This window comes from Lolium rigidum, chromosome 7 (genome assembly GCF_022539505.1).
Source record: "Lolium rigidum isolate FL_2022 chromosome 7, APGP_CSIRO_Lrig_0.1, whole genome shotgun sequence".
NCBI lineage: Eukaryota > Viridiplantae > Streptophyta > Magnoliopsida > Poales > Poaceae > Lolium > Lolium rigidum.
The window spans coordinates 83,303,496-83,328,669 of record NC_061514.1 but is presented as its reverse complement, the minus strand read 5'-3'; the positions used below and the strand labels follow the sequence as shown (position 1 = coordinate 83,328,669).

Sequence of the window (25,174 nt, the reverse complement as noted above, 5' to 3'; positions counted from 1 at the left end):
CATCTAATCTGTCACGAGTAAGGAATACTTTAGCAGAAACATCCTCATCGACGGCAAATGAATACGCCCTTGGATATTTGATCGCTGCAGTTTCCTCTATCCAGGGGTCTTTCCAAAGTAAGATAGATGTTCCTGAAATAATCTGACACGAAGTAACTCCTCTAAAAGTAGGGGATAGACTAAAGACATCCTTCCACCAAAAGGAGCCAGAGTTATCGACTGCATGTGGAATTTTTCCAGTAAAGTGGGAGTTCCAAATCAAGTGCACCCATGGAACATCAGCTTTATTATAAAACTTGTGCAAGTATTTCAACAGTAAAGCCTCATTCTGAATTTTCAGGTTCAACACTCCAGCACCACCTTTCTTTTTTGGTCTACACACTTTCTCACATGCAATAAGGGAGTTGCACTTCTCTTCGCCATTCTCATCCTTCTTATTCCATAAACATAATCTTCTTATCTTCTCCACATGCTCCAGAATTTTAGGAGGGATCTTGATTGAGCACATTGCAAACATGGCAATAGAAGTGAGCAAAGAATTAATAACTGTGACTCTACCACTGTATGCCATCATCATATAGTTTGCAGTTAGGCTTCTCTCGATTCTGTCGACTAGGGGCATCATATCCTGGACCGTGGGTTTAGTCGTGCCAAGAGGCAACCCCAGATAGGTAAATGGCATCTTGCCTATAATACACCCCAAACTGTGAGCTAGAAGGTTGGTAGTACAGTCACTGGTATTTATTGGAATCATTAGCGACTTATGATAATTGATATGCAGACCAGTTGAAGAGGCATAATTGTTCAGAATTTCCTTCATTACCATAATTTCATCAAGTTTTGCAGGCAATATAATTATTGTGTCATCAGCATACTGAATAACTGGAAAATCCATTCCATAGTCGGGAGAAAAAGGAGCATGGATGATATGATCCCTAAATGCTTTATTGATGGCAGACTGTAGCAGATCAGCAGCTAGGACGAAAATAAGAGGTGATAGAGGATCCCCTTGCCTCACCCCTCTTTTACAATGAAACTTTCTACCAGGAACACCATTTAGTAGTACTGCAGACATACCTGAGCCAAAAATATTTTCAATCCATTTTAACCATTTCTCATCAAAGCCCATTTGTCTCAATATTTTAAGCATGGCTATATGATCAATAGTGTCAAAGGCTTTAGCAAAATCTAATTTGAGCAAAATAATTTCCTGTTTGGATGCCTCACATTGATGGATAAATTCAAATGCCCATGCCAAGCAGTCCTGAATAGATCTACCTTTCAAGAAACCATACTGGTTTTTATGAACAATTGTTAGAACTACTGTCTGAAGTCTATTAGCCAATAATTTTGTAATTATCTTCAAACAACAATTCAGTAGAGTGATTGGCCTGAAATCATTGACACACTCTGGACTTCCAATTTTGGGTATAAGAGTGATGTAACCCATATTTATACTCTCCATGTTAAGACTACCTTCATAAAACTCATTGCATAAGGCATAAATGTCCTCTTTGATGATTGACCAGCAGCTCTTGAGGAAATGACCATTAAAGCCATCAGGGCCAGGAGCCTTATCAGCAGGCATAATTTCTAGTATTGAGTTTTGAACAACAAGGAAGACGGTGTAGAGTCTTATAATGTTTACAATATGTCTTTTATGTGAGTTTTGCTGCACCGGTTCATCCTTGTGTTTGTTTCAAATAACCTTGCTAGCCTAAACCTTGTATCGAGAGGGAATACTTCTCATGCATCCAAAATCCTTGAGCCAACCACTATGCCATTTGTGTCCACCATACCTACCTACTACATGGTATTTCTCCGCCATTCCAAAGTAAATTGCTTGAGTGCTACCTTTAAAATTTCCATCATTCGCCTTTACAATATATAGCTCATGGGACAAATAGCTTAAAAACTATTGTGGTATTGAATATGTACTTATGCACTTTATCTCTTATTAAGTTGCTTGTTGTGCGATAACCATGTTTCTGGGGACGCCATCAACTATTCTTTGTTGAATATCATGTGAGTTGCTATGCATGTCCGTCTTGTATGAAGTAAGAGAGATCTACCACCTTAATGGTTGGAGCATACATATTGTTAGAGAAGAACATTGGGCCGCTAACTAAAGCCATGAATCATGGTGGAAGTTTCAGTTTTGGACATATATCCTCAATCTCATATGAGAACACTAATTGTTGCTACATGCTTATGCATTAAAGAGGAGTCCATTATCTGTTGTCCATGTTGTCCCGGTATGGATGTCTAAGTTGAGAATAATCAAAAGCGAGAAATCCAAAATGCGAGCTTTCTCCTTAGACCTTTGTACAGGCGGCATGGAGGTACCCCATTGTGACACTTGGTTAAAACATGTGTATTGTGATGATTCGGTAGTCCAAGCTAATTAGGACAAGGTGCGGGCACTATTAGTATACTATGCATGAGGCTTGCAACTTGTAAGATATAATTTACATAACTCATATGCTTTATTACTACCATTGACAAAATTGTTTCACGTTTTAAAAATAAAAGCTCTAGCACAAATATAGCAATCGATGTTTTCCTCTTTGAAGGACCTTTCTTTTACTTTTAATGTTGAGTCAGTTCACCTATCTCTCTCCACCTTAAGAAAAACACCTGTGTGAATTGTGCATTGATTCCTACATACTTGCATATTGCACTTGTTATATTACTTTACATTGACACTATCCATGAGATATACATGTTACAAGTTGAAAGCAACCGCTGAAACTTAATCTTCCTTTGTGTTGCTTCAATACCTTTACTTTGATTTATTGCTTTATGAGTTAACTCTTATGCAAGACTTATTGATGCTTGTCTTGAAGTACTATTCATGAAAAGTCTTTGCTTTATGATTCATTTGTTTACTCATGTCATTACCATTGTTTTGATCGCTGCATTCATTACATATGTTTACAATAGTATGATCAAGGTTATGATGGCATGTCACTTCAGAAATTATCTGTGTTATCGTTTACCGGCTCGGGACGAGCAGGAACTAAGCTTGGGGCTGCTGATACGTCTCCGACGTATCGATAATTTCTTATGTTCCATGCCACATTATTGATGATATCTACATGTTTTATGCATACTTTATGTCGTATTTATGCATTTTCCGGAACTAACCTATTGACGAGATGCCAAAGGGCCAGTTCTCGTTTTCTCGCTGTTTTTGGTTTCAGAAATCCTAGTAAGGAAATATTCTCGGAATTGGACGAAATCAACGCCCGGGGTCCTATTTTTCCCGGAAGCATCCGGAACACCCGAGAGTCGCCGGAGGGGGCCACACAGGCCCCAGATGATAGGCCGGCGCGGCCCAGGCCCTGGCCGCGCCGCCTTATGGTGTCGTCGCCCCGTTGACCTTCTGACGCCGCCTCTTCGCCTATAAAAAGGTCCCAGACCTAAAACCTCCATACGGAAAAGCCACGGTACGAGAAACCTTCCGCAGCCGCCGCCATCGCGAAGCCAAGATCCGGGGGACAGGAGTCTCGTTCCGGCACGCCGCCGGGACGGGAAGTGCCCCCGAAGGCTTCTCCATCGACACCACCGCCATCTCCATCAACGCTGATGTCTCCCATGAGGAGGGAGTAGTTCTCCATCGAGGCTCGGGGTTGTACCGGTAGCTATGTGGTTCATCTCTCTCCTATGTACTTCAATACAATAATCTCATGAGCTGCCTTACATGATTGAGATTCATATGATGATGCTTGTAATCTAGATGTCATTATGCTAGTCAAGTGGGTTTTACTTATGTGATCTCCGGAGACTCCTTGTCCCACGTGTGTAAAGGTGACAGTGTGTGCACCGTGTGGGTCTCTTAGGCTATATTTCACGTAATACTTATTCACCGTTATGAATGGCGTAGTGAAGTGCTTATTTATATCTCTTTATGATTGCAATGTGTTTTGTATCACAATTTATCTATGTGCTACTCTAGTGATGTTATTAAAGTATTCTATTCCTCCTGCATGGTGTAAAGTGGACAGGGTGTGCATCATGTAGTTCTTGGCGTAGTTTATGATCGTGATCTCTTATGGATTGTGAAGTTAACTATTACTATGATGGTATTGATGTGATCTATTTGGTTATGTTGATCTATCATGCACTCTAAGGTTATTTAAATATGAACATTGAATATTGTGGAGCTTGTTAACTCCGGCATTGAGGGTTCGTGTAATCCTACGCAATTAGTGGTGTTCATCATCCAACAAGAGAGTGTAGAGTATGCATTTATTTATTCCATTATGTGATCAAAGTTGAGAGTGTCCACTAGTGAAAGTCTAATCCCTAGGCCTTGTTCCTAAATACTGCTATCGCTGCTTGTTTACTGTTTTACTGTGTTACTACTGCTACGTTACTACTGCTGCGTTACTACTGCTGCGTTAATACTGCTCATACTTATTCATACCACCTGTATTTCACTATCTCTTCGCCGAACTAGTGCACCTATTAGGTGTGTTGGGGACACAAGAGACTTCTTGCTTTGTGGTTGCAGGGTTGCATGAGAGGGATATCTTTGACCTCTTCTTCCCTGAGTTCGATAAACCTTGGGTGATCCACTTAAGGGAAACTTGCTGCTGTTCTACAAACCTCTGCTCTTGGAGGCCCAACACTGTCTACAAGAATAGAAGCACCCGTAGACATCAATCAGCTAACACATAGTTTAATGATGAGTTTGCCAAGTTGATGAAAAATAGGTTCGAGATGTCAATGATGGGGGAACTCAAGTACTTCCTTGGATTCGATATCAAGCAAATGCGTCAAGGCACCTTCATCAATCAAGCAAAGTACGTTCAAGACATGCTCAAGCGCTTCGATATGAAGGGGGCCAACGGTATAGGAACCCCAATTCACTTAAAGTGTCAACTCACCCTCGATGAGACTGGCAAGGAGGTGGACCCCAAGCTCTACCGTTCGATGATAGGTTCGCTTCTTTACCGTTGTGCTTCTTGTCCGGACATCATGTTAAGTGTTGGTATGTGTGCACGGTTTCAAGCAAATCCGAAGGAAAGCCATATCATGGCGGTGAAGAGGATCTTTCGATATTTAGTTGATACCCCAAACTTCGTACTATGGTATCCAAGGGACACAGACTTCTCATTGGTTGGATTCACCGACTCAGATTGGGCGGGAGACAAGCTTGATAGGAAGTCTACATCCGGCGCTTGTCACTTCCTTGGGAGATCATTGGTGTGTTGGTACTCGAAGAAGCAAAATTGTGTCTCCGTCTCTACCGCGGAAGCCAAGTATTTTGCCGCGGCGAGTAGTTGTGCTCAAATCTTATGGATGAGGCAAACCTTGCGGGATTATGGACTTGAGTACAGCAAGGTTCCTCTTTTGTGTGATAACGAGAGCGCCATCAAGATCGCCTACAATCTGGTTCTCCATGGCAAGACGAAGCACATTGATATAAGGAATCATTTCATCCGGGATCACATTGCTTGAGGAGATATTGTCCTATCCTTCATTGGCACCAAGGAGCAATTGGCGGACATCTTCACAAAGCCCTTGGATGAGAAGCGTTTCATTGAGTTGTGGCATGAGCTAAATATCATAGATCCGTCGAATTTCGCTTGACCGCCGTGCACACATACCACTCTTTAGCTAATGTCTTGATGGAAAGCACGCATGAACATAGGGGGAGTGTGGTTTAAACTTATTGAGCTATCCTTCCCCCATAATGGATAAAGAAATCCAAAACATACTCTATTTGTCAAATAAGTGACTAATGAGCTTCATGTTGAGTCTTAGTTGTGAGTCCTAGATACATCTACGCTACCTCACGCTATTATACTCTTACATGGTGGCCTCGGCCACCAACCTCCTCTTTGAGGAGCTTTTGGTTCTTTTTTTATTTTCTTTGACCTTCTTTTGTTTTCTTTCCCATTTTATTTTGGTTTTTTTCTCCATGTTCTTTGTGGGAGATTCACCCAAGCTTGGCTTTTCATGTTGATTCTTGCAAGCTTGGTTGAGTAGTACCTTAACAGTTTCTCCATCTAATCCTAAGCCAATACCCACCTCTTGAGCCATTTCAGTCTAAAAGCACAAGCCTACACCATAATCTGGGTTTTCTGAGCTTTGGAGACCGGTACTACCGGTGGTCAGGCCGGTACTACCACCCCTGTGCAGTGTCCTGACGACTGTCAGGATTTTGCCTAGGAGCGGTACTACCGCTGGAGGTACCGGTTAAGTACCGGAAAGCGGTACTACCACTCATGTGACCGGTACTACCGCTTTCGAGTCTGACTTAAGGTACCGGGTGGGGATGGATCTATCAAATCCATCACTCTTCCCCACCCACCTCAAGTCAAAGGCGACTCCCAAGCTCGAAGAACCCGAGGAGACCAGCCCCGATCTCCTCCTCCGGCCATCCCCGGCCAAATCTCCTCCGTGGAGAAGCTTCCCCACCTCCTTCCTCACCATGGCCTCCGGTGTGAACTCGAACCTCTCTCTCTAGGGTTTGTTGGATTCCCTAGATGCATAGGTTAGGGTTTGTTGGAGTTCTTGGTGGAGAATCATCCTAGAAAGCTCTTCCATGTAGAGTGATACTAGCTAGCAACACTATGTGAAACTTTGTGCCTCAATGCTATGAATCTCGACCTAAATCTAGTGGTGTTGTGCTCGAGCGGTAGTACCGGTCATTCGTGACCGGTACTACCGGGCTAGGTTGCGGTACTACCGCTATGTGAAATTTCACTTTTGTTGCTTGTTAGTGTCCTTTTGCGCTATAATTCCGAGGCTTGTGCACTTATCCCCTATTCCCCCTGCAACCTATGCTGATTCACAGGTTCATCCAAGCCCCGTGGTGGCGCCAAGGTCAAGCCTCCCATTCCTCGTCGTCACCGAGAGCAAGAAGAACAAGAGGAGATTCTCTCACCAAGGACCACCAAGCGTCAAAGGGCAGCAGAAGCTAGTAAGAGGACCACCTCGGGTCCCCAAAAGCCTATGAGTGGGCTCAACAAGTCTCAAGTCTTGGAGATAAGGGGAGTCAACCCTTATGTGGTGCCAAGGAATCCTCGGTTATGCCCCAACAACTACTTCTACCACCCCAACCAAGAGAGAATATACAATGAAGTCTACAGGGCAAAGGAGTTCAATTGTCGCCCCAATTCTCCATCAACATGGACAAGCTCCGCTCGATGCCCGAATACTTTGGAGAGGTACTTGAGATATGCGAAGAGCAAGGACTTATCCCCTTGATGACCTTCACCCACAACTACTCCAAGGAGGTGATTTATCAATTCTATGCCACCGCGGTGTTCCTTCAAGAAGAGTCCGGTGTCCGCTCTATCAAGTGAATGACTAAGGAGCATGTGATGGAGGCCACTTCGGAGGAGTTTGCAAGGGGCATTGGCTATCATCTCCCCGGAAATGATATCAACTACTTCTGGATTCATCTTCAACACAAGCCTATGAGCAAGGACAAGATGGTCAACCTCTACCTCCCCGGGCGAGTACTTTGTGGAAGTGCCTATGACCTCCTTCCTACCTACGACATCATGAATCGCATATACCGCAACAACATCAACCCCAAGCACACCAACCACGATGAAGTGCATGGTTTCCTTGTGAACCTTCTTGTGCGTACTCAAGAGATGAAGGGTTGAGGCAAGCAATTGGACATCATGGACTACATATGGCATGAGATGCAAGATTGTTCCTTCCTCCGCAAGCTTCCCCAATATGCATCATACATCATGAGGCTCATTTGCCTCAAGTGGGCGGAAGCCAACCGTGGAGACCTCCTTGAACAATGCTACCCAATCACTATCCACAAAGAGCGCAACCCCAATGTCAAGCATCACTCTCAACCAAGGTATGGCAAGAATGCTCCCAAGGAAAAGGAGGAGGAGGAAGCCGATAGTGACGACTCCGACTTTGTGCCCAACTCCGTCAAGACCAAAGGCCTCTTCGCCAAGCTCGTCGCTCGCCTCAATAAGTTTTTTTTGCTTCAAGGAGGACCTCCAAGATAGGATGTACCAAGCCCACGTCAACAACAAGAAGATCCTTCAACACCAAAAGGCGATGATGGCTCATATAAATCTCCCTATCTCCGATGGCTCCGAGAACAACATCACTCCTCCCGGAGAATGGAAGTCCAAGCACACTTGGTCGAGCTCCGAGGAATCCATTCCCGAGCGCATTGTGCGCCCCTCTCACCACCTCATGGCAAGGGCCATGTCCAAGACGAAGACGAAGATGAGGAAGAAGAGGAGGACGAGCACATGTATGGGGATGATGAAGACGAGGACGACAAGGAGGACGAGGACGAAGAAGAGGATGAGGATGACGAGTGATCCCCTTGGGGCGCTAGCATGCTTCTGATGGCGTGTAACTCACACGTTCGTTGGGAACCCCAAGAGGAAGGTATGATGCACACAGCAGCAAGTTTTCCCTCAGAAAGAAACCAAGGTTTATCGAACCAGGAGGAGCCAAGAAGCACGTTGAAGGTTGATGGCGGCGGGATGTAGTGCGGCGCAACACCGGAGATCCTGGCGCCAACGTGGAACCCGCACAACACAACCAAAGTACTTTTCCCCAACGAAACGCGTGAGGTTGTCAATCTCACCGGCTTGCCGTAACAAAGGATTAACCGTATTGTGTGGAAGATGATTGTTTGCGGAGAAAATAGTAAAACAAGTATTGCAAGATGATTTGTATTTCAAGTATTAAAGAATGGACCGGGGTCCACAGTTCACTAGAGGTGTCTCTCCCATAAGATAAAAGCATGTTGGGTGAACAAATTACAGTCGGGCAATTAACAAATAGAGAGAGCATAACAATGCACATACATGTCATGATAAGTATAGTGAGATTTAATTGGGCATTACGACAAAGTACATAGACCGCCATCCAACTGCATCTATGCCTAAAAAGTCCACCTTCGAGTTATCGTCCGAACCCCTTCCAGTATTAAGTTGCAAAGCAACGGACAATTGCATTAAGTATGGTGCGTAATGTAATCAACAACTACATCCTCGGACATAGCGCCAATGTTTTATCCCTAGTGGCAACAGCACAACACAACCTTAGAACTTTCTGTCACTGTCCCAGGTGTCAATGCAGACATGAACCCACTATCGAGCATAAATACTCCCTCTTGGAGTTAAGAGCAAAAACTTGGCCAGAGCCTCTACTAATAACGGAGAGCATGCAAGATCATAAACAACACATATGTAATAACTTGATAATTAACATAACATGGTATTCTCTATCCATCGGATCCCGACAAACACAACATAGAGTATTACGGATAGATGATCTTGATCATGTTAGGCAGCTCACAAGATCCAACAATGAAGCACAATGAGGAGAAGACAACCATCTAGCTACTGCTATGGACCCATAGTCCAGGGGTGAACTACTCACTCATCACTCCGGAGGCGACCATGGCGGTGTAGAGTCCTCCGGGAGATGAATCCCCTCTCCGGCAGGGTGCCGGAGGAGATCTCCGGAATCCCCCGAGATGGGATTGGCGGCGCGGCGTCTCCGGAAGGTTTTCCGTATCGTGGTTTTTCGCCCTCGGGGTTTCGCGACGGAGGCTTTAAGTAGGCGGAAGGGCAGCGTGGGGGGCCACACGGGGGCCCCACACCACAGGTCGGCGCGGCCAAGGGCTGGGTCGCGCCGCCCTATGGTGGCAGCCCCTCGTGGCCCCACTTCGTACCCCTTTCGGTCTTCTGGAAGGTTCGTGGCAAAATAGGCCCCTGGGACTTGATTTCGTCCAATTCCGAGAATATTTCGTTACTAGGATTTCTGAAACCAAAAACAGCAGAACAAAGAATCGGCACTTCAAGCATCTTGTTAATAGGTTAGTTCCGTAAAATGCACGAATATGACATAAAGTGTGCATAAAACATGTAGGTATCATCAATAATATGGCATAGAACATAAGAAATTATCGATACATCGGAGATGTATCAAGCATCCCCAAGCTTAGTTCGCTCGTCCCGAGCAGTGTAAAACGATAACAAAGATAATTTCGAAGTGACATGCCATCATAACCTTGATCATACTATTTGTAAACATATGTAATGAATGCAGCGATCAAAACAATGGTAATGACATGAGTAAACAAGTGAATCATAAAGCAAAGACTTTTCATGAATAGTACTTCAAGACAAGCAAGCAATAAGTCTTGCATAAGAGTTAACTCATAAAGCAATAAATCAAAGTAAAGGTATTGAAGCAACACAAAGGAAGATTAAGTTTCAGCGGTTGCTTTCAACTTGTAACATGTATATCTCATGGATAATTGTCAACATAGAGTAATATAACAAGTACAATATGCAAGTATGTATGAATCAATGCACAGTTCACACAAGTGTTTGCTTCTTGAGGTGGAGAGAGATAGGTGAACTGACTCAACATAAAAGTAAAAAGAATGATCCTTCAAAGAGGAAAGCATGATTGCTATATTTGTGCTAGAGCTTTTATTTTGAAAACATGAAACAATTTTATCAACGGTAGTAATAAAGCATATGAGTTATGTAAATTATATCTTACAAGTTGCAAGCCTCATGCATAGTATACTAATAGTGCCCGCACCTTGTCCTAATTAGCTTGGACTACCTGGATCTTTGCAATGCACATGTTTTAACCAAGTGTCACAATGGGGTACCTCCATGCCGCCTGTACAAAGGTCTAAGGAGAAAGCTCGCATTTTGGATTTCTCGCTTTTGATTATTCTCAACTTAGACATCCATACCGGGACAACATGGACAAAAGATAATGGACTCCTCTTTAATGCATAAGCATGTGGCAACAATTATTATTCTCATATGAGATTGAGGATGTGTGTCCAAAACTAAAACTTCCACCATGATTCATGGCTTTAGTTAGCGGCCCAATGTTCTTCTCTAACAATATGCATGCTCCAACCATAAAGGTGGTAGATCTCTCTTACTTCATACAAGACGGACATGCATAGCAACTCACATGATATTCAACAAAGAATAGTTGATGGCGTCCCCAGAAGCATGGTTATCGCACAACAAGCAACTTAATAAGAGATAACGTGCATAAGTACATATTCAATACCACAATAGTTTTTAAGCTATTTGTCCCATGAGCTATATATTGCAAAGGTGAATGATGGAATTTTAAAGGTAGCACTCAAGCAATTTACTTTGGAATGGCGGATAAATACCATGTAGTAGGTAGGTATGGTGGACACAAATGGCATAGTGGTTGGCTCAAGGATTTTGGATTCATGAGAAGTATTCCCTCTCGATACAAGGTTTAGGCTAGCAAGGTTATTTGAAACAAACACAAGGATGAACGGTGCAGCAAAACTCACATAAAAGACATATTGTAAATATTATAAGACTCTATACCGTCTCCCTTGTTGTTCAAAACTCAATACTAGATATTATCTAGACTCTAGAGAAACCAAATATGCAAACCAAATTAGCAAGCTCTAAGTATTTATTCATTAATGGGTGCAAAGTATATGATGTAAGAGCTTAAACATGAGCACAACAATTGCCAAGTATCAAATTATCCAAGACATTTTAGAATTACTACATGTAGTATTTTCCAATTCCAACCATATAACAATTTAACGAAGAAGAAACTTCGCCATGAATACTATGAGTAGAGCATAAGGACATACTTGTCCATATGCTATAGCGGAGCGTGTCTCTCTCCCACAAAGTGAATGCTAGGATCCATTTTATTCAAACAAAACAAAAACAAAAACAAAAACAAACCGACGCTCCAAGCAAAGTGCATAAGATGTGACGGAATAAAAATATAGTTTCAGGGAGGAACCTGATAATGTTGTCGATGAAGAAGGGGATGCCTTGGGCATCCCCAAGCTTAGACGCTTGAGTCTTCTTAGAATATGCAGGGGTGAACCACCGGGGCATCCCCAAGCTTAGAGCTTTCACTCTCCTTGATCATATTGCATCATACTCCTCTCTTGATCCTTGAAAACTTCCTCCACACCAAACTCGAAACAACTCATTAGAGGGTTAGTGCATAATAAAAATTCACATGTTCAGAGGTGACACAATCATTCTTAACACTTCTGGACATTGCATAAAGCTACTGGACATTAATGGATCAAAGAAATTCATCCAACATAGCGAAAGAGGCAATGCGAAATAAAAGGCAGAATCTGTCAAAACAGAACAGTCCGTAAAGATGGATTTTATTAGGCCACCAGACTTGATCAAATGAAAATTCTCAAATTGAATGAAAGTTGCGTACATATCTGAGGACCATGCACGTAAATTGGCTTAATTTTCTGAGCTACCTACAGGGAGGTAGACCCAGATTCGTGACAACGAAAGAAATCTGGAACTCGCAGTAATCCAAATCTAGTACTTACTTTTCTATCAAAGACTTTACTTGGCACAACAAAACTCAAAACTAAGATAAGGAGAGGTTGCTACAGTAGTAAAAAACTTCCAAGACTCAAATATAAAACAAAAATACTGTAGTAAAAACATGGGTTGTCTCCCATAAGCGCTTTCTTTAACGCCTTTCAGCCTAGGCGCGTAAAGTGTAACTCAAGTAACATCAAGAGACGAAGCATCAACATCATAATTTGTTCTAATAATAGAATCATAAGGTAACTTCATTCTCTTTCTAGGGAAGTGTTCCATACCTTTCTTGAGAGGAAATTAATATTTAATATTACCTTCCTTCATATCAATAGTAGCACCAACGGTTCGAAGAAAAGGTCTTCCCAATATAATGGGGCAAGATGCATTGCATTCAATATCCAAGACAACAAAATCAACGGGGACAAGGTTATTGTTAACCATAATATGAACATTATCAACTTTCCCCAAAGGTTTCTTTTTAGCATTATCAACGAGATTAACATCCAGATAACAGTTTTTCAATGGTGGCAAGTCAAGCATATCATAGACTTTTTTAGGCATAACAGAAATACTTGCACCAAGATCACATAAAGCATTACAATCAAAATCTTTGAATCTCATTTTAATGATGGGCTCCCAACCATCCTCTAGCTTTCTAGGAATAGAAGTTTCAAGTTTTAGTTTCTCTTCTCTAGCTTTTATGAGAGCATTTGTAATATGTTTTGTGAAAGCCAAGTTTACAGCGCTAGCATTGGGACTCTTAGCAAGTTTTTGTAAGAACTTTATAACTTCAGAGATGTGGCAATCATCAAAATCTAAATCATTACAATTTAAAGCAATGGGATTATCATCCCCAAGGTTGGAAAAAATTTCAGCAGCTTTATCACAAGCAGCTTCAGCAGCTTTAGCAGCTTCGGTAATTTTGCGCGCTTTGCACTAGGAGTAGAAGCATTGCCAACACCAATTATTTTACCATTAATAGTAGGAGGTGCAGCAACATGTGAATCATTAGCATTGCTAGTGGTGGTAATAGTCCAAACTTTAGCTACATTTTCCTCTTTAGCTAGTTTTTCATTTTCTTCTCTATCCCACCTAGCACGCTAGCTTCAGCCATTAATCTTATATTCTCATTAATTCTAACTTGGATGGCATTTGCTGTAGTAACAATTTTATTTTCAATATCCCTATTAGGCATAACTTTCGATTTCAAAAGATCAACATCGGAGGCAAGACTATCAACCTTAGAAGCAAGAATATCAATTTTATTGAGCTTTTCCTCAACAGATTTGTTAAAGGCAGTTTGTGTACTAATAAATTCTTTAAGCATAGCTTCAAGTCCAGGGGGTGTATTCCTATTATTGTTGTAAGAATTCCCATAAGAATTAGCATAACCGTTACCATTATTATAAGGATATGGCCTATAGTTATTACTAGAGTTGTTCCGATAAGCATTGTTGTTGAAATTATTATTTTTAATGAAGTTTACATCAACATGTTCTTCTTGGGCAACCAATGAAGCTAATGAAACATTATTAGGATCAACATTAGTCCTATCATTCACAAGCATAGACATAATAGCATCAACCTTATCATTCAAGGAAGAGGATTCTTCAACGTAATTTACCTTCTTACCTTGTGGAGCTCTTTCCGTGTGCCATTCAGAGTAATTAACCATCATATTATCAAGGAGCTTTGTTGCTTCACCAAGAGTGATGGACATAAAGGTACCTCCAAGCAGCTGAATCCAATAAATTCCGCGAAGAAAAATTTAGTCCTGCATAGAAAGTTTGGATGATCATCCAAGTAGTCAGTCCATGAGTTGGGCAATTTTTAACCAAAGATTTCATTCTTTCCCAAGCTTGAGCAACATGTTCATTATCCAATTGTTTAAAATTCATTATACTACTCCTCAAAGATATAATTTTAGCAGGGGGATAATATCTACCAATAAAAGCATCCTTGCATTTAGTCCAGGAATCAATACTATTCTTAGGCAGAGATAGCAACCAATCTTTAGCTCTTCCTCTTAATGAGAAAGGAAACAATTTTAATTTTATAATGTCACCATCTACATCTTTATATTTTTGCATTTCACATAGTTCAACAAAATTATTGAGATGGGCAGCAACATCATCGTAACTAACACTTGAAAATTGTTCTCTCATAACAAGATTAAGTAAAGCAGGTTTAATTTCAAAGAATTCCGCCGTAGTAGCGGTGGAGCAATAGGTGTGCATAGGAAATCATTATTATTTGTGCTAGTGAAGTCACACAACCTAGTATTTTCAGGGGTAGCCATTTTAGCAGTAGTAAATAAAGCAAACTAGATAAAGTAAATGCAAGTAAACTAATTTTTTTGTGTTTTCGATATAGCAAACAAGACAAGTAAATAAAGTAAAACTAGCAACTAATTTTTTTGTGTTTTGATATAAGTGCAGCAAACAAAGTAGTAAATAAAATAAAGCAAGACAAAAACAAAGTAAAGAGATTGGGAAGTGGAGACTCCCCTTGCAGCCGTGTCTTGATCTCCCCGGCAACGGCGCCGTAAAAAGAGCTTGATGGCGTGTAACTCACACGTTCGTTGGGAACCCCAAGAGGAAGGTATGATGCGCACAGCAGCAAGTTTTCCCTCGTAAAGAAACCAAGGTTTATCGAACCAGGAGGAGCCAAGAAGCACGTTGAATGTTGATGGCGGCGGGATGTAGTGCGGCGCAACACCAGAGATCCCGGCGCCAACGTGGAACCTGCACAACACAACCAAAGTACTTTGCCCCAACGAAACAGTGCGGTTGTCAATCTCACCGGCTTGCCGTAACAAAGGATTAACCGTATTGTGTGGAAGATGATTGTTTGCAGAGAAAATAGTAAAACAAGTATTGCAGACAGATTTGTATTTCAAGATTAAAGAATGGACCGGGGTCCACAGCTCACTAGAGGTGTCTCTCCCATAAGATAAAAGCATGTTGGGTGAACAAATTACAGCTCGGGCAATTGGCAAATAGAGAGAGCATAACAATGCACATACATGTCATGATAAGTATAGTGAGATTTAATTGGGCATTACAACAAAGTACATAGACCGCCATCCAACCGCATCTATGCCTAAAAAGTCCACCTTCGAAGTTATCGTCCGAACCCCTTCCAGCATTAAGTTGCAAAGCAACGGACAATTGCATTAAGTATGGTGCGTAATGTAATCAACAACTACATCCTCGGACATAGCGCCAATGTTTTATCCCTAGTGGCAACAAGACAACGACAACCTTAGAACTTTCTATCACTCGTCCCGTGTGTCAATGCGGCATGAACCCACTATCGAGCATAAATACTCCCTCTTGGAGTTAAGAGCAAAAACTTGGCCGGAGCCTCTACTAATAACTGGAGAGCATGCAAGATCATAAACAACACATATGTAATAACTTGATAATTAACATAACATGGTATTCTCTATCCATCGGATCCCGACAAACACAACATAGAGTATTACGGATAGATGATCTTGATCATGTTAGGCAGCTCACAAGATCCAACAATGAAGCACAATGAGGAGAAGACAACCATCTAGCTACTGCTATGGACCCATAGTCCAGGGGTGAACTACTCACTCATCACTCCGGAGGCGACCATGGCGGTGTAGAGTCCTCCGGGAGATGAATCCCCTTCCGGCAGGGTGCCGGAGGAGATCTCCGTAATCCCCCGAGATGGGATTGGCGGCGGCGGCGTCTCCGGGAAGGTTTTCCGTATCGTGGTTTTTCGCCTTAGGGGTTTCGCGACGGAGGCTTTAAGTAGGCGGAAGGGCAGCGTGGGGGCCACACGGGGGCCCCACACCACAGGTCGGCGCGGCCAAGGGCTGGGCCGCGCCGCCCTATGGTGGCAGCCCCTCGTGGCCCCACTTCGTATCCCTTTCGGTCTTCTGGAAGGTTCGTGGCAAAATAGGCCCCTGGGACTTGATTTCGTCCAATTCCGAGAATATTTCGTTACTAGGATTTCTGAAACCAAAAACAGCAGAAACAAAGAATCGGCACTTCAGCATCTTGTTAATAGGTTAGTTCCAGAAAATGCAAGAATATGACATAAAGTGTGCATAAAACATGTAGGTATCATCAATAATATGGCATAGAACATAAGAAATTATCGATACGTCGGAGACGTATCAACTTCCTCTCCCTTTTTGGTGTTCCGATGCCAAAGGGGGAGAAGTTGCTCTATTAGGACGGGTATTTGCATGGGGATGCCAAGGGCTTGGTGCTTCATTTTGGTTTTTCGGCCTTGGCATCACTTTATATCCCTTGTTATTCGAGAGACTTATTCGTATGCTTGCTACTTTGCTACTCTATTCGTGGATCTCCCGGTTTGTAATAAGACCTATTCGTGGTAGCCTATATTTGTATTCAGTTTTCATCTATTGTGGCTACACCATTTCCATGGAGGCATTACTATTGGAATTTGGGGCTTTCTCAAGGCAAAGGTATGACACATTCACCCAAAAATCTTTGTATTACCATATGTTACCTCCATAGTGTGCATATGCTATATGAACATGTCAAATATCCTTGTTGCCTATGTGCATGGTTTGTAGAATCTATGGGGAGTTGTATCTCTAGGATGTGTGTATTTGTATTCAAATGCATATTCTAACTATGCACACGTCTAGGGGGAGCTCCGTCTAGTTTTTGCAAATCTAGAACCTTATCATAATATCTTATACTATGTTCCAAATTCTTGTGTTGTCATCAAACACCAAAAAGGGGGAGATTGAAAGAGCAAGATCTATACCTCGTGTTTTGTGTGTTTGATAACAACACTTGAATGAATTTAACCGTGCGCATAGATTATCTTTGATAGATTTGCAGGTGCACGGTGCCCTCGCTGAACACATCACGATCGGAAGACTCAAGCGTAGCTTATAGGTTTTCTGGTTTTGTGTGTGTGTGTCGTGTGGTGACGTGGTTGGAGAAGGAAACAGGAAATGCAGAATCTGCCTGACCGGTACTACCGGTACCAGTAGCGGTAGTACCGCTACCCTATTGGTACCTTCCTGAAGTACCACTCTGGGATTGCACGCAGAAAATCCCACAGAGCAAAGTGTGGTACCTTGACGGTACCTTGAGCGGAAGTACCGCTCCCAACCGGTAGTTCCTACATGGTACCGCTTTGGTACCGTAGTTTGAGTTACGACACTACCGCTCTGGTACCGCCAAGCTACCGGATGGAGTCCGGGGCTCGGAGAGGCCATGCCGGTACCTCAGCGGAACCGACATCGATACTACCGCTTGCCCAAGCGGTACTACCGGTTGGGCGGGATCTGCACATAATGGTTGGATTTGGGGGAGCCTATAAAAGGGCCCCTTCTTCTCCAGCTCGATTTTATCTCTTCTCATTCTCACTCCTCCATTGTTGCCGAGCTCAAACCTTGAGGATCTCCCCACCTACCCAACCAATCTTGCCCAAACTTTGAGGAGTGGTGGAGGAGGCCCCGATCTATAGTTCTACCAAGAGAGATTTCACCAATATCATCTAGTCCTTAGTGGATCTTGGAGTTAGGGTTCCTATGGTGGGATCTTGGAGGAAGTGCTCCTATGAAGGCTAGCTTCGAGTTGTGCTAGCCCCATAGGGTGTTGGGAGCCTCCGGAGCTCGCCCCAACCTTGTGAAGGAACCACCGCCTCGACCGGCTACTTAGTGGAGAAGGGGAAGCTCCTTCGTGGGGCTTTCTCGAGGAATAAGGTGAGGCCTTCGTGGCCATCTAGTCTTCGTGGTTAGCACCTCCTCAACGCAGACGTACTCCCTTTTGTGGGAGGATCTACGGGAAACAAACCTCGCCTCATCTCCGCGTCCCCGGTTGTTCGCTCCCTCGCTTTACTACCTTGCTCGGTTCCTTTGCTTGTTGCACTAGCCTAGGATCATACTAGGAACACCCCTATCACCAAAGTTATCACCTTTACTTCCGCATCACATAAAAACTGAAAAAGACATGAAAATTGTGTAGCGCCCATTCACCCCCCTCTTGTTCGTTATGATCCATTCAATATGTCCCATTGAGAAGCCTTGGATGTTCGCGAATGACAAGCCAATGGTACGACAAGACATACCACACTTTTGTCGCGAATGAGAACCGTCTATGCACTCGGTCTTAGAGACATCACAACATGCTACGGCGACTAGCAGGGCTACCATGAGGAGATGAACAACTATAGAGATGTTCTTCCTCAACCACTGATGAATTCTGCTTACCGGAGCCAAGCGAAAACGAAGCCTGCACAATGGCAAAGTCCTGCCCACCAGAGTAACATGCCTCTGTCGACTCCAAAGAATAACCAATGCGTGCCAACAACAACTTGATACTTGCCACCTCATCATGAAGGGGGCGAGACGCCTCATCGACGCGGTCGTCAACCAACTGAGCAAGTTTCATGCGCAACAAAGTAAAACTCATGGTCTAGTCTTACTGGATTCGGTGATAGTGACACTTGTGTGGTATTACCTTCGTGCAGTCGTGGCTGTTGGAGAGCCTTCTCGGCTTCACGCGGCTCATGTGTTGCTAGAGGAGTAGTTGATGCCAGCGTTGCTTATTGTGTGCCATATGTCTTGGTTATTTTTCTTTTTAATATTTTAGCCATGTGCATCCTCGATGACTCAATTATTGGTGGTATTGAGTTGCAGCTGCCGGATGTACTTTTCTTTTGTTAATATATTACCTTTATTAGAAACTAGCAAAAGTGCCCGTGCGTTGCACCGGGGGAAACAAATAATAAAACACTTAAAAAAACAGTCGCCACCGACTTGTAATACCGCAAACCGGTAATAATAGTGGACCTCATTCTTAAATTTTATTGAAAATAAGGATTTGGATGAATTTGCAGTTAGTACAAAAATAGTTTTTTTGCTAATGATTCAAAAAATTTGTAGTAAAAACATGTATATGGCTCAAATAAATTTTACATGATAATCTAGTGAGCAGAACACCATAGCCCTAGCCTTACTTTAGGGTTTTTCCCCATTTTCTCCTCTAACATAGTATGCATGTGGGGCAAAAATATGTCTATTTATATGTCCAATTATAAAATTCTATAATAAATCCGATTCGGTTTTTATTAATATGGTGGTCTTTATTGGCACTATGTATATTTCAATAATGTACATGATTTTAACTACAAAATTTATATAACACAACAATCCACACATTAAGAAAAAGTGATACAATGTATTGGCATACTCTCGCAAGTTTCTTTTTGATATACATACACTCATATACTTAATTTGACTATAGTTTTTATTAAATGTATTACTATTATATTTGGTTTTTATATGCTTTTAATTTAATTCAATCTATCCCATTCCACTCCATCATTCTTGTCTGAAAATTTGGCAAATTTCCAACGGAACAACTAAGGAAAAAAAAACAGGTTGGACCCTAGTGGTGCGATAGCCCCCCGCTCTTAGTCTCACGAGCATTGCATCGAACACTAGAGTAGGTTCACAACAAAGGACACCCGGTATCAGGATTTGTGTTTGCAAGCTCAGTTCATTTTTGCTAGACAGAGAAATTGTTTGATGTGTGTTGAAATTAAAGAAAATGAGTCACTGGACCAGCCGGCCAAAAGGCCCAGTAAAAACCTATTAATGCGTTAGAACCTTTATTATTAGGTATAGATTAAAAAATGCATTTAGGAGAACTTTATTGACCTAACCCATGTTGACATCTTTCACTCACCAGGTGTGGGACGGTATCATTTTTGATATACTTAACCCGTCTCATGTAACTTGTCTAAGATTTATTAAAATTTTAGATGTATCTAGATGCTATTTATTATCTATATCCGAATTTAAAGAAATCTCACGCAACATTTATTTGGGAGGGACGGACTAGTTAACAAAAGAAAATAAGCCGTTATGTACACATGTTAATCAAACACTATAGTGAACCAAACTATTGGATCAGCTAATAATAATCGAAAGGAAGCTCATGAAACACTCACTAGTGAGCTAGTAAATGAACAGAACTGTAAATAATTGCTAGAAAAATCTACACGATAGCCAAATTCAAATTGTGCTCGTGGAACATTATAAGACAGTAGAAACAGAGGGCGGACGAATAGCGCCCGGGCTGCTGTGATCTTGAGCTCATTATTTCTGTGGTGTTTATTTTTCCAGGAAAAAATTGTCAGGACTCATGAATATCACAAGAGGATTATCCTGGTGATAGTTCATATTCAGTATTTTTCCTATGATATGGCACTCTAGTTTGTATATCAATCTTGCAAGAAAATTAGTTCTGCCATGCATGGCAAGGATAGGATTGATTTATAGGAAATGTTGTATATTCATTTCTGAAAAGTTCATGTCTATGTAAACATATCTTTGTTTCTAAGTTCCCGAGTGAGTTCCTATTCTTCAGAAAAGCTAACTCTGCAGTCTATAGCAATGTATAACGGCGTAAACTCTTTTGCAATGAAATTATTAGTTCTACTATCACCCTGCAGACTGTAGTAGACCTGTCTTTTGTTATAAAGGATTAAGGGTGTGTTTGGTTTGTTTTTGGTCTTTGTTTATATCGTTGCCAACATTTTGATATGCCTAACATTGGCCAACTTATAGGGAAAATCTTAAACCAGAATTTCCACCAGCCAAACTTTTTGTAGGGTAGGCTTGGAATTAAAGAAAAAACATAATGTATCTGTTTGAATTTGCATTCCAGTAGTCTAAACTTTGGTCCTCTTAAGTTCTTCCTAACTAAATTTATAACACCAGATGCTGATGTTGACTTGGCTACTGATGCTGGCCGAACTGCTCTTCATTACACTGCTAGCAAAGGACGCCGTGCCATTGATGAAACGCTAATAGCTCGTCGTGCAAATGTCAACAAAAAAGATAAGGTATGTAAACTTCTAAGAGCAGGTCTAACAGACCCCGTAAAAGGGGCAAACCCGTATAATAACCGCCGGTTTGAGGGTTTCGGCTCTACCCGGCCGTCTAGCACGCCCCGTAAAAACGCCCCCCGAATCGGGTTTTGCTGTTTTCGAGTACGGGGCGGGTCCTCGCCCCCTACTTGTGCGGGGTGGGAGCGGGGATAGTGGGCGAAGCCGGCATCCCAATTCCAAAAGCGCGCGCGGACATTTCGGTTCCCCCCACCCGTTTTCCCCCGCGCGCCGCCGCCGCCACCCCGCGCGCCGCCGCCGCAATCCGTCAGATCCGTGCCCCTCCGCCGTCCGCCCAGCCTCGTCGAGGTTCTTCGACGCCCGCCGCACCTCCGCCGCGCCCCCGCCGAAGTTCCGCGTCCCTCCGCGCGCGCCGCCCGCCCTCCCGCCGTGGTCTTCTCCGCCGGTGAGTATTCCGCCGCGTTCTTCTTCGTTGCCGCCGGTAAATTGGTCGGATTTGGGGCTGATGTATGGTACACCGTGGTAGATGGCTTCGGAGGATGTGCACATGGCGGATTTGGACGCGACGACCACCGATTGGTCGTCGTCGGATTCCGGCGATTCGGATATCGACGAGCTGCTCAACGACGATGAGATGGAGATGATGCTGCTCCTGTTCGGATTGAAGCAAACGGAGGACCGCATGAAGCTGCTGGATCAGCGGAAAGGATCCGTGATGGGGCGTATGTGCATTCCGCGGAACCGCGCGCTCGGCCACGAGCGAGCTGATGCAAGATTATTTCGCCGAGGTACCGACCTATCCTCCCCGCCTCTTCCGTAGACGGTACCGAATGCGTAGGACTTTGTTCGAGAAAATCGTCAAAGATTGCGAGGCAAATTGCGATTATTTCAAGCAAAAAAGAAATGCTGCCCAAGTCATGGGATTTAGCCCATACCAAAAAAATTTCGCCGCCATGAGGGTTATTGCCTACGGTATACCAGCAGATTATACCGATGAGTACCTTCGCATTGGTGTGCAAACAACCACGGATTGCGTGCGTATGTTTGCCAAGATGGTGATCAAGTTGTATGGAGAGATGTATCTCCGAGCTCCAAATGAGGATGATACAAAAAGGCTCATGGAGATCAATGAAAAGAGGGGGTGGCCGGGGATGCTTGGTAGTTTGGATTGCATGCATTGGACATGGAAAAATTGTCCAAAAGCATGGCATGGCATGTATTGTGGCAAAATCCGTGATGCTACCATTGTTCTTGAAGCCGTGGCCTCTCAAGACTTATGGATTTGGCATGCTTTTTTGGATTGCCGGGGACACTCAACGACATCAACATCTTGAATAGATCCCCTTTGTTTGCAAGACTAGTTAAGGGTGATGCTCCACCTTGTAACTACAAAGTTATGAACAATGAGTACACCATGGGGTACTATCTCACAGATGGTATTTACCCTAACTATGCAACCCTTGTCAAGTCCATAAAAGAGAAAAAGGACAGGCCTTTGACAAGAAATGAAGCTTGCTTCACCAGAAATCAAGAGGCATGCCGCAAGGATATTGAGAGAGCTTTTGGTGTCCTTCAAGCAAGGTTTGCAATTGTCAGGGGTCCTACTAGGTTTTGGGACAAGGAAACTCTTGTTGATGTCATGACATGTTGTGTGATTCTTCACAACATGATCATTGAAGATGAAAGAGGTTTAAACTTGCCATGTTTCTATGACAATGTTGGCACCCGAGTGCAGCCCGAGAGGAACCCTGATCGGCTTGAAGCTTTTCTTGCAGCTCATCGAGGCATTGAAAATGCCGAGACTCATCACCAGCTCACCCAAGATCCGATTGATCACCATTGGCGATTGCATGGCCAATGAGTTTTTACATTCATTTCCCATTGTTGTATGTGTGGAACATTCATTTCCTATTTGTTGTATGTGTGAAACATTTGTTATTTGTTTAATTCTTCCATTAGAACATTTGTTGACATTTCCGACAAACATTATTGTAATAATTAAGACGATTATTGTGTGATGTAAAACATTTATTTTATGTGAATGGTGTGTTGGTTCTAATATGCAATTTGTCAAAAAACCCTGTTTTGAGGGGTCGAAAACTCGGACGAGCTAGCAGACCCCGTTTCCCACCCCGTAAAACAGAATATTCTGTTTTACGGGGTGGGAAACGGGGTCTGCTAGCTCGTCCGAGTTTTCGGCCGGTGAAAACCGGATACAGGGCCCTCTACTCGCGTTTTACGGGGCGAAAAAATACGGGGCCTGTTAGACATGCTCTAATGGTATAGAAAGGGATACCATAGGCAAACTCTCAAGCCTGAGTTTCCTTTATAATTATGCTTTCGTGGCTGGCCAGAAAGATTGAATTGCAATAAAGAGAATCAAATGTTGACATTTAGTTGGTCAATAAATAAAAATACAAACAAAAACTGAAAGTTTTACAGCAGAATAATCTTTTGTGGACATTTACTTCTCCAAAACTTATCTGTCCTCTTGATCCTGTTTGGGCATAGAATATGACTTCCGTCTATATCTAGGAATACAATTTATCATTTAAGTGTAAATGGTCTTGTTCAGCACTTCTTGTGAAATTTGTTTGTCCACTACTTACCTGCTTTATACATCTTCATTGCCGCCGCAGTTTTAATTGACTTGGCAGACATGTAATTTTAAATATTGAATTACTATTTTGTCAGTTTGGCTGCACACCGTTACACAGAGCTGCAAGTACTGGAAATGCTGATATGTGTGAAGGCCTGATCGAGGAAGGCGCAGATATTGATGCGGTTGACAAGACAGGACAATCTCCTCTAATGCACGCCGTTATATGCGAGGACAGAGGGGTACTTTAATCTTGCTCTCTTGTACTACCTCATCATTGGCACCCATAGGTTACTTGATGCACTTTCAATTTCAAATAGTTGGAACCAAATAATACCCTAAGACTTTTGTGTTCTTTTTAATGTGCACCCTGAGCATCCACTTACTTTATACGTTTAGAATATCGTGGCCACGATGTTAGGCTGCCTTGGCGTTTAGGCCACTGTGTTGACCACCTGGTTCATATTGCCTTGCAGAAGTTCATGTAGTAAATCCTGATATCTCCAGGAGAGCAGGAATTGGTTTGTTTTCAATAGGCCATATACTTGATCGATTATCTTATGATTGCCCAAGTGAATGGGCCTGTCTTTATTGTTATTTTAATTCTTGTACTGCAATCACTTTGTAGGTTGCCCTTCTGCTAATTAGACATGGTGCTGATGTTGACATTGAGGATAAAGAAGGGTATACTGCACTTGGTCGAGCATCCGATAGCTTCAGACCTGCGCTGATTGATGCAGCCAAGGCAATGCTTGAAGGCTGACAAATGCTGTTGCTGCCCTAAGGTGAAGAAAAGAGGGGAGACCATCTGGAATAGACAAAGTTGCCCTCAAGAACAATTTTGTTATGTACTCCCTGTTTTAAGTATCTGAACACTTGCCATCTAGAAAAATCAGGTTGACCAACTAGACTTAACCCGCTGCTCGTTATGTGGTGACTAGTAGACGGATCGGGGTGGCAAGTGAAAAAATAACCTAGCATCTCCTCCTTCCAGCCGCCGCCGCTCGCTTCTCCAGCCCTCGGCCATGGCCAGGTGAAACTGCATGTGGAGGCGCTCAATCACCGCGCTGGAGCGAGGGAAGAGGATCCCGGGCATTACTCATTTCTGCTTGAAGCTGCTGGGCGCGGTATGGAAGCCGTCTTCTTTGGAGATCTGGAGCCGAGGTACCAGCCACACGGATAGGTTGATCCCCTTTGCTTTCCCATTTCTTGGGCAAAATCTAATTCATGCTGGGTGTTTTTTTCCTAGCCTGCAAGCATTGCTCGCGCAAGGTGGGGGCTGCGTTGGTGAGGTCGAGGCCATCGTGGGATGCTCGTCGCAACCAAGCTGCCTTCGCCCATACGGCGA

General features: G+C 43.0%; 1 protein-coding gene across 1 annotated transcript; it reads left to right on the top strand.

The window, feature by feature from the left end:
- The first annotated feature begins 7,646 nt into the window (after window positions 1-7,646).
- On the top strand, window positions 7,647-24,736 carry LOC124671599 (putative ankyrin repeat protein RF_0381). Its single transcript, XM_047207956.1, has 4 exons — window positions 7,647-7,960; window positions 21,047-21,224; window positions 23,922-24,068; window positions 24,455-24,736. The coding sequence occupies exons 1-4, from the start codon at window positions 7,647-7,649 to the stop codon at window positions 24,587-24,589; spliced, it is 774 nt and encodes a 257-aa protein (XP_047063912.1). The 3' UTR covers window positions 24,590-24,736.
- Window positions 24,737-25,174: the final 438 nt, after the last annotated feature.

Excerpts from the sequence above, each read along its gene's own strand:
- LOC124671599 (XM_047207956.1), top strand. The coding sequence starts at position 7,647 with ATGGACTACATATGGCATGAGATGCAAGATTGTTCCTTCCTCCGCAAG. Across the intron at positions 21,225-23,921 it reads ATGTCAACAAAAAAGATAAG|TTTGGCTGCACACCGTTACA; the intron begins GTATGTAAACTT and ends CTATTTTGTCAG. Across the intron at positions 24,069-24,454 it reads TTATATGCGAGGACAGAGGG|GTTGCCCTTCTGCTAATTAG; the intron begins GTACTTTAATCT and ends ATCACTTTGTAG.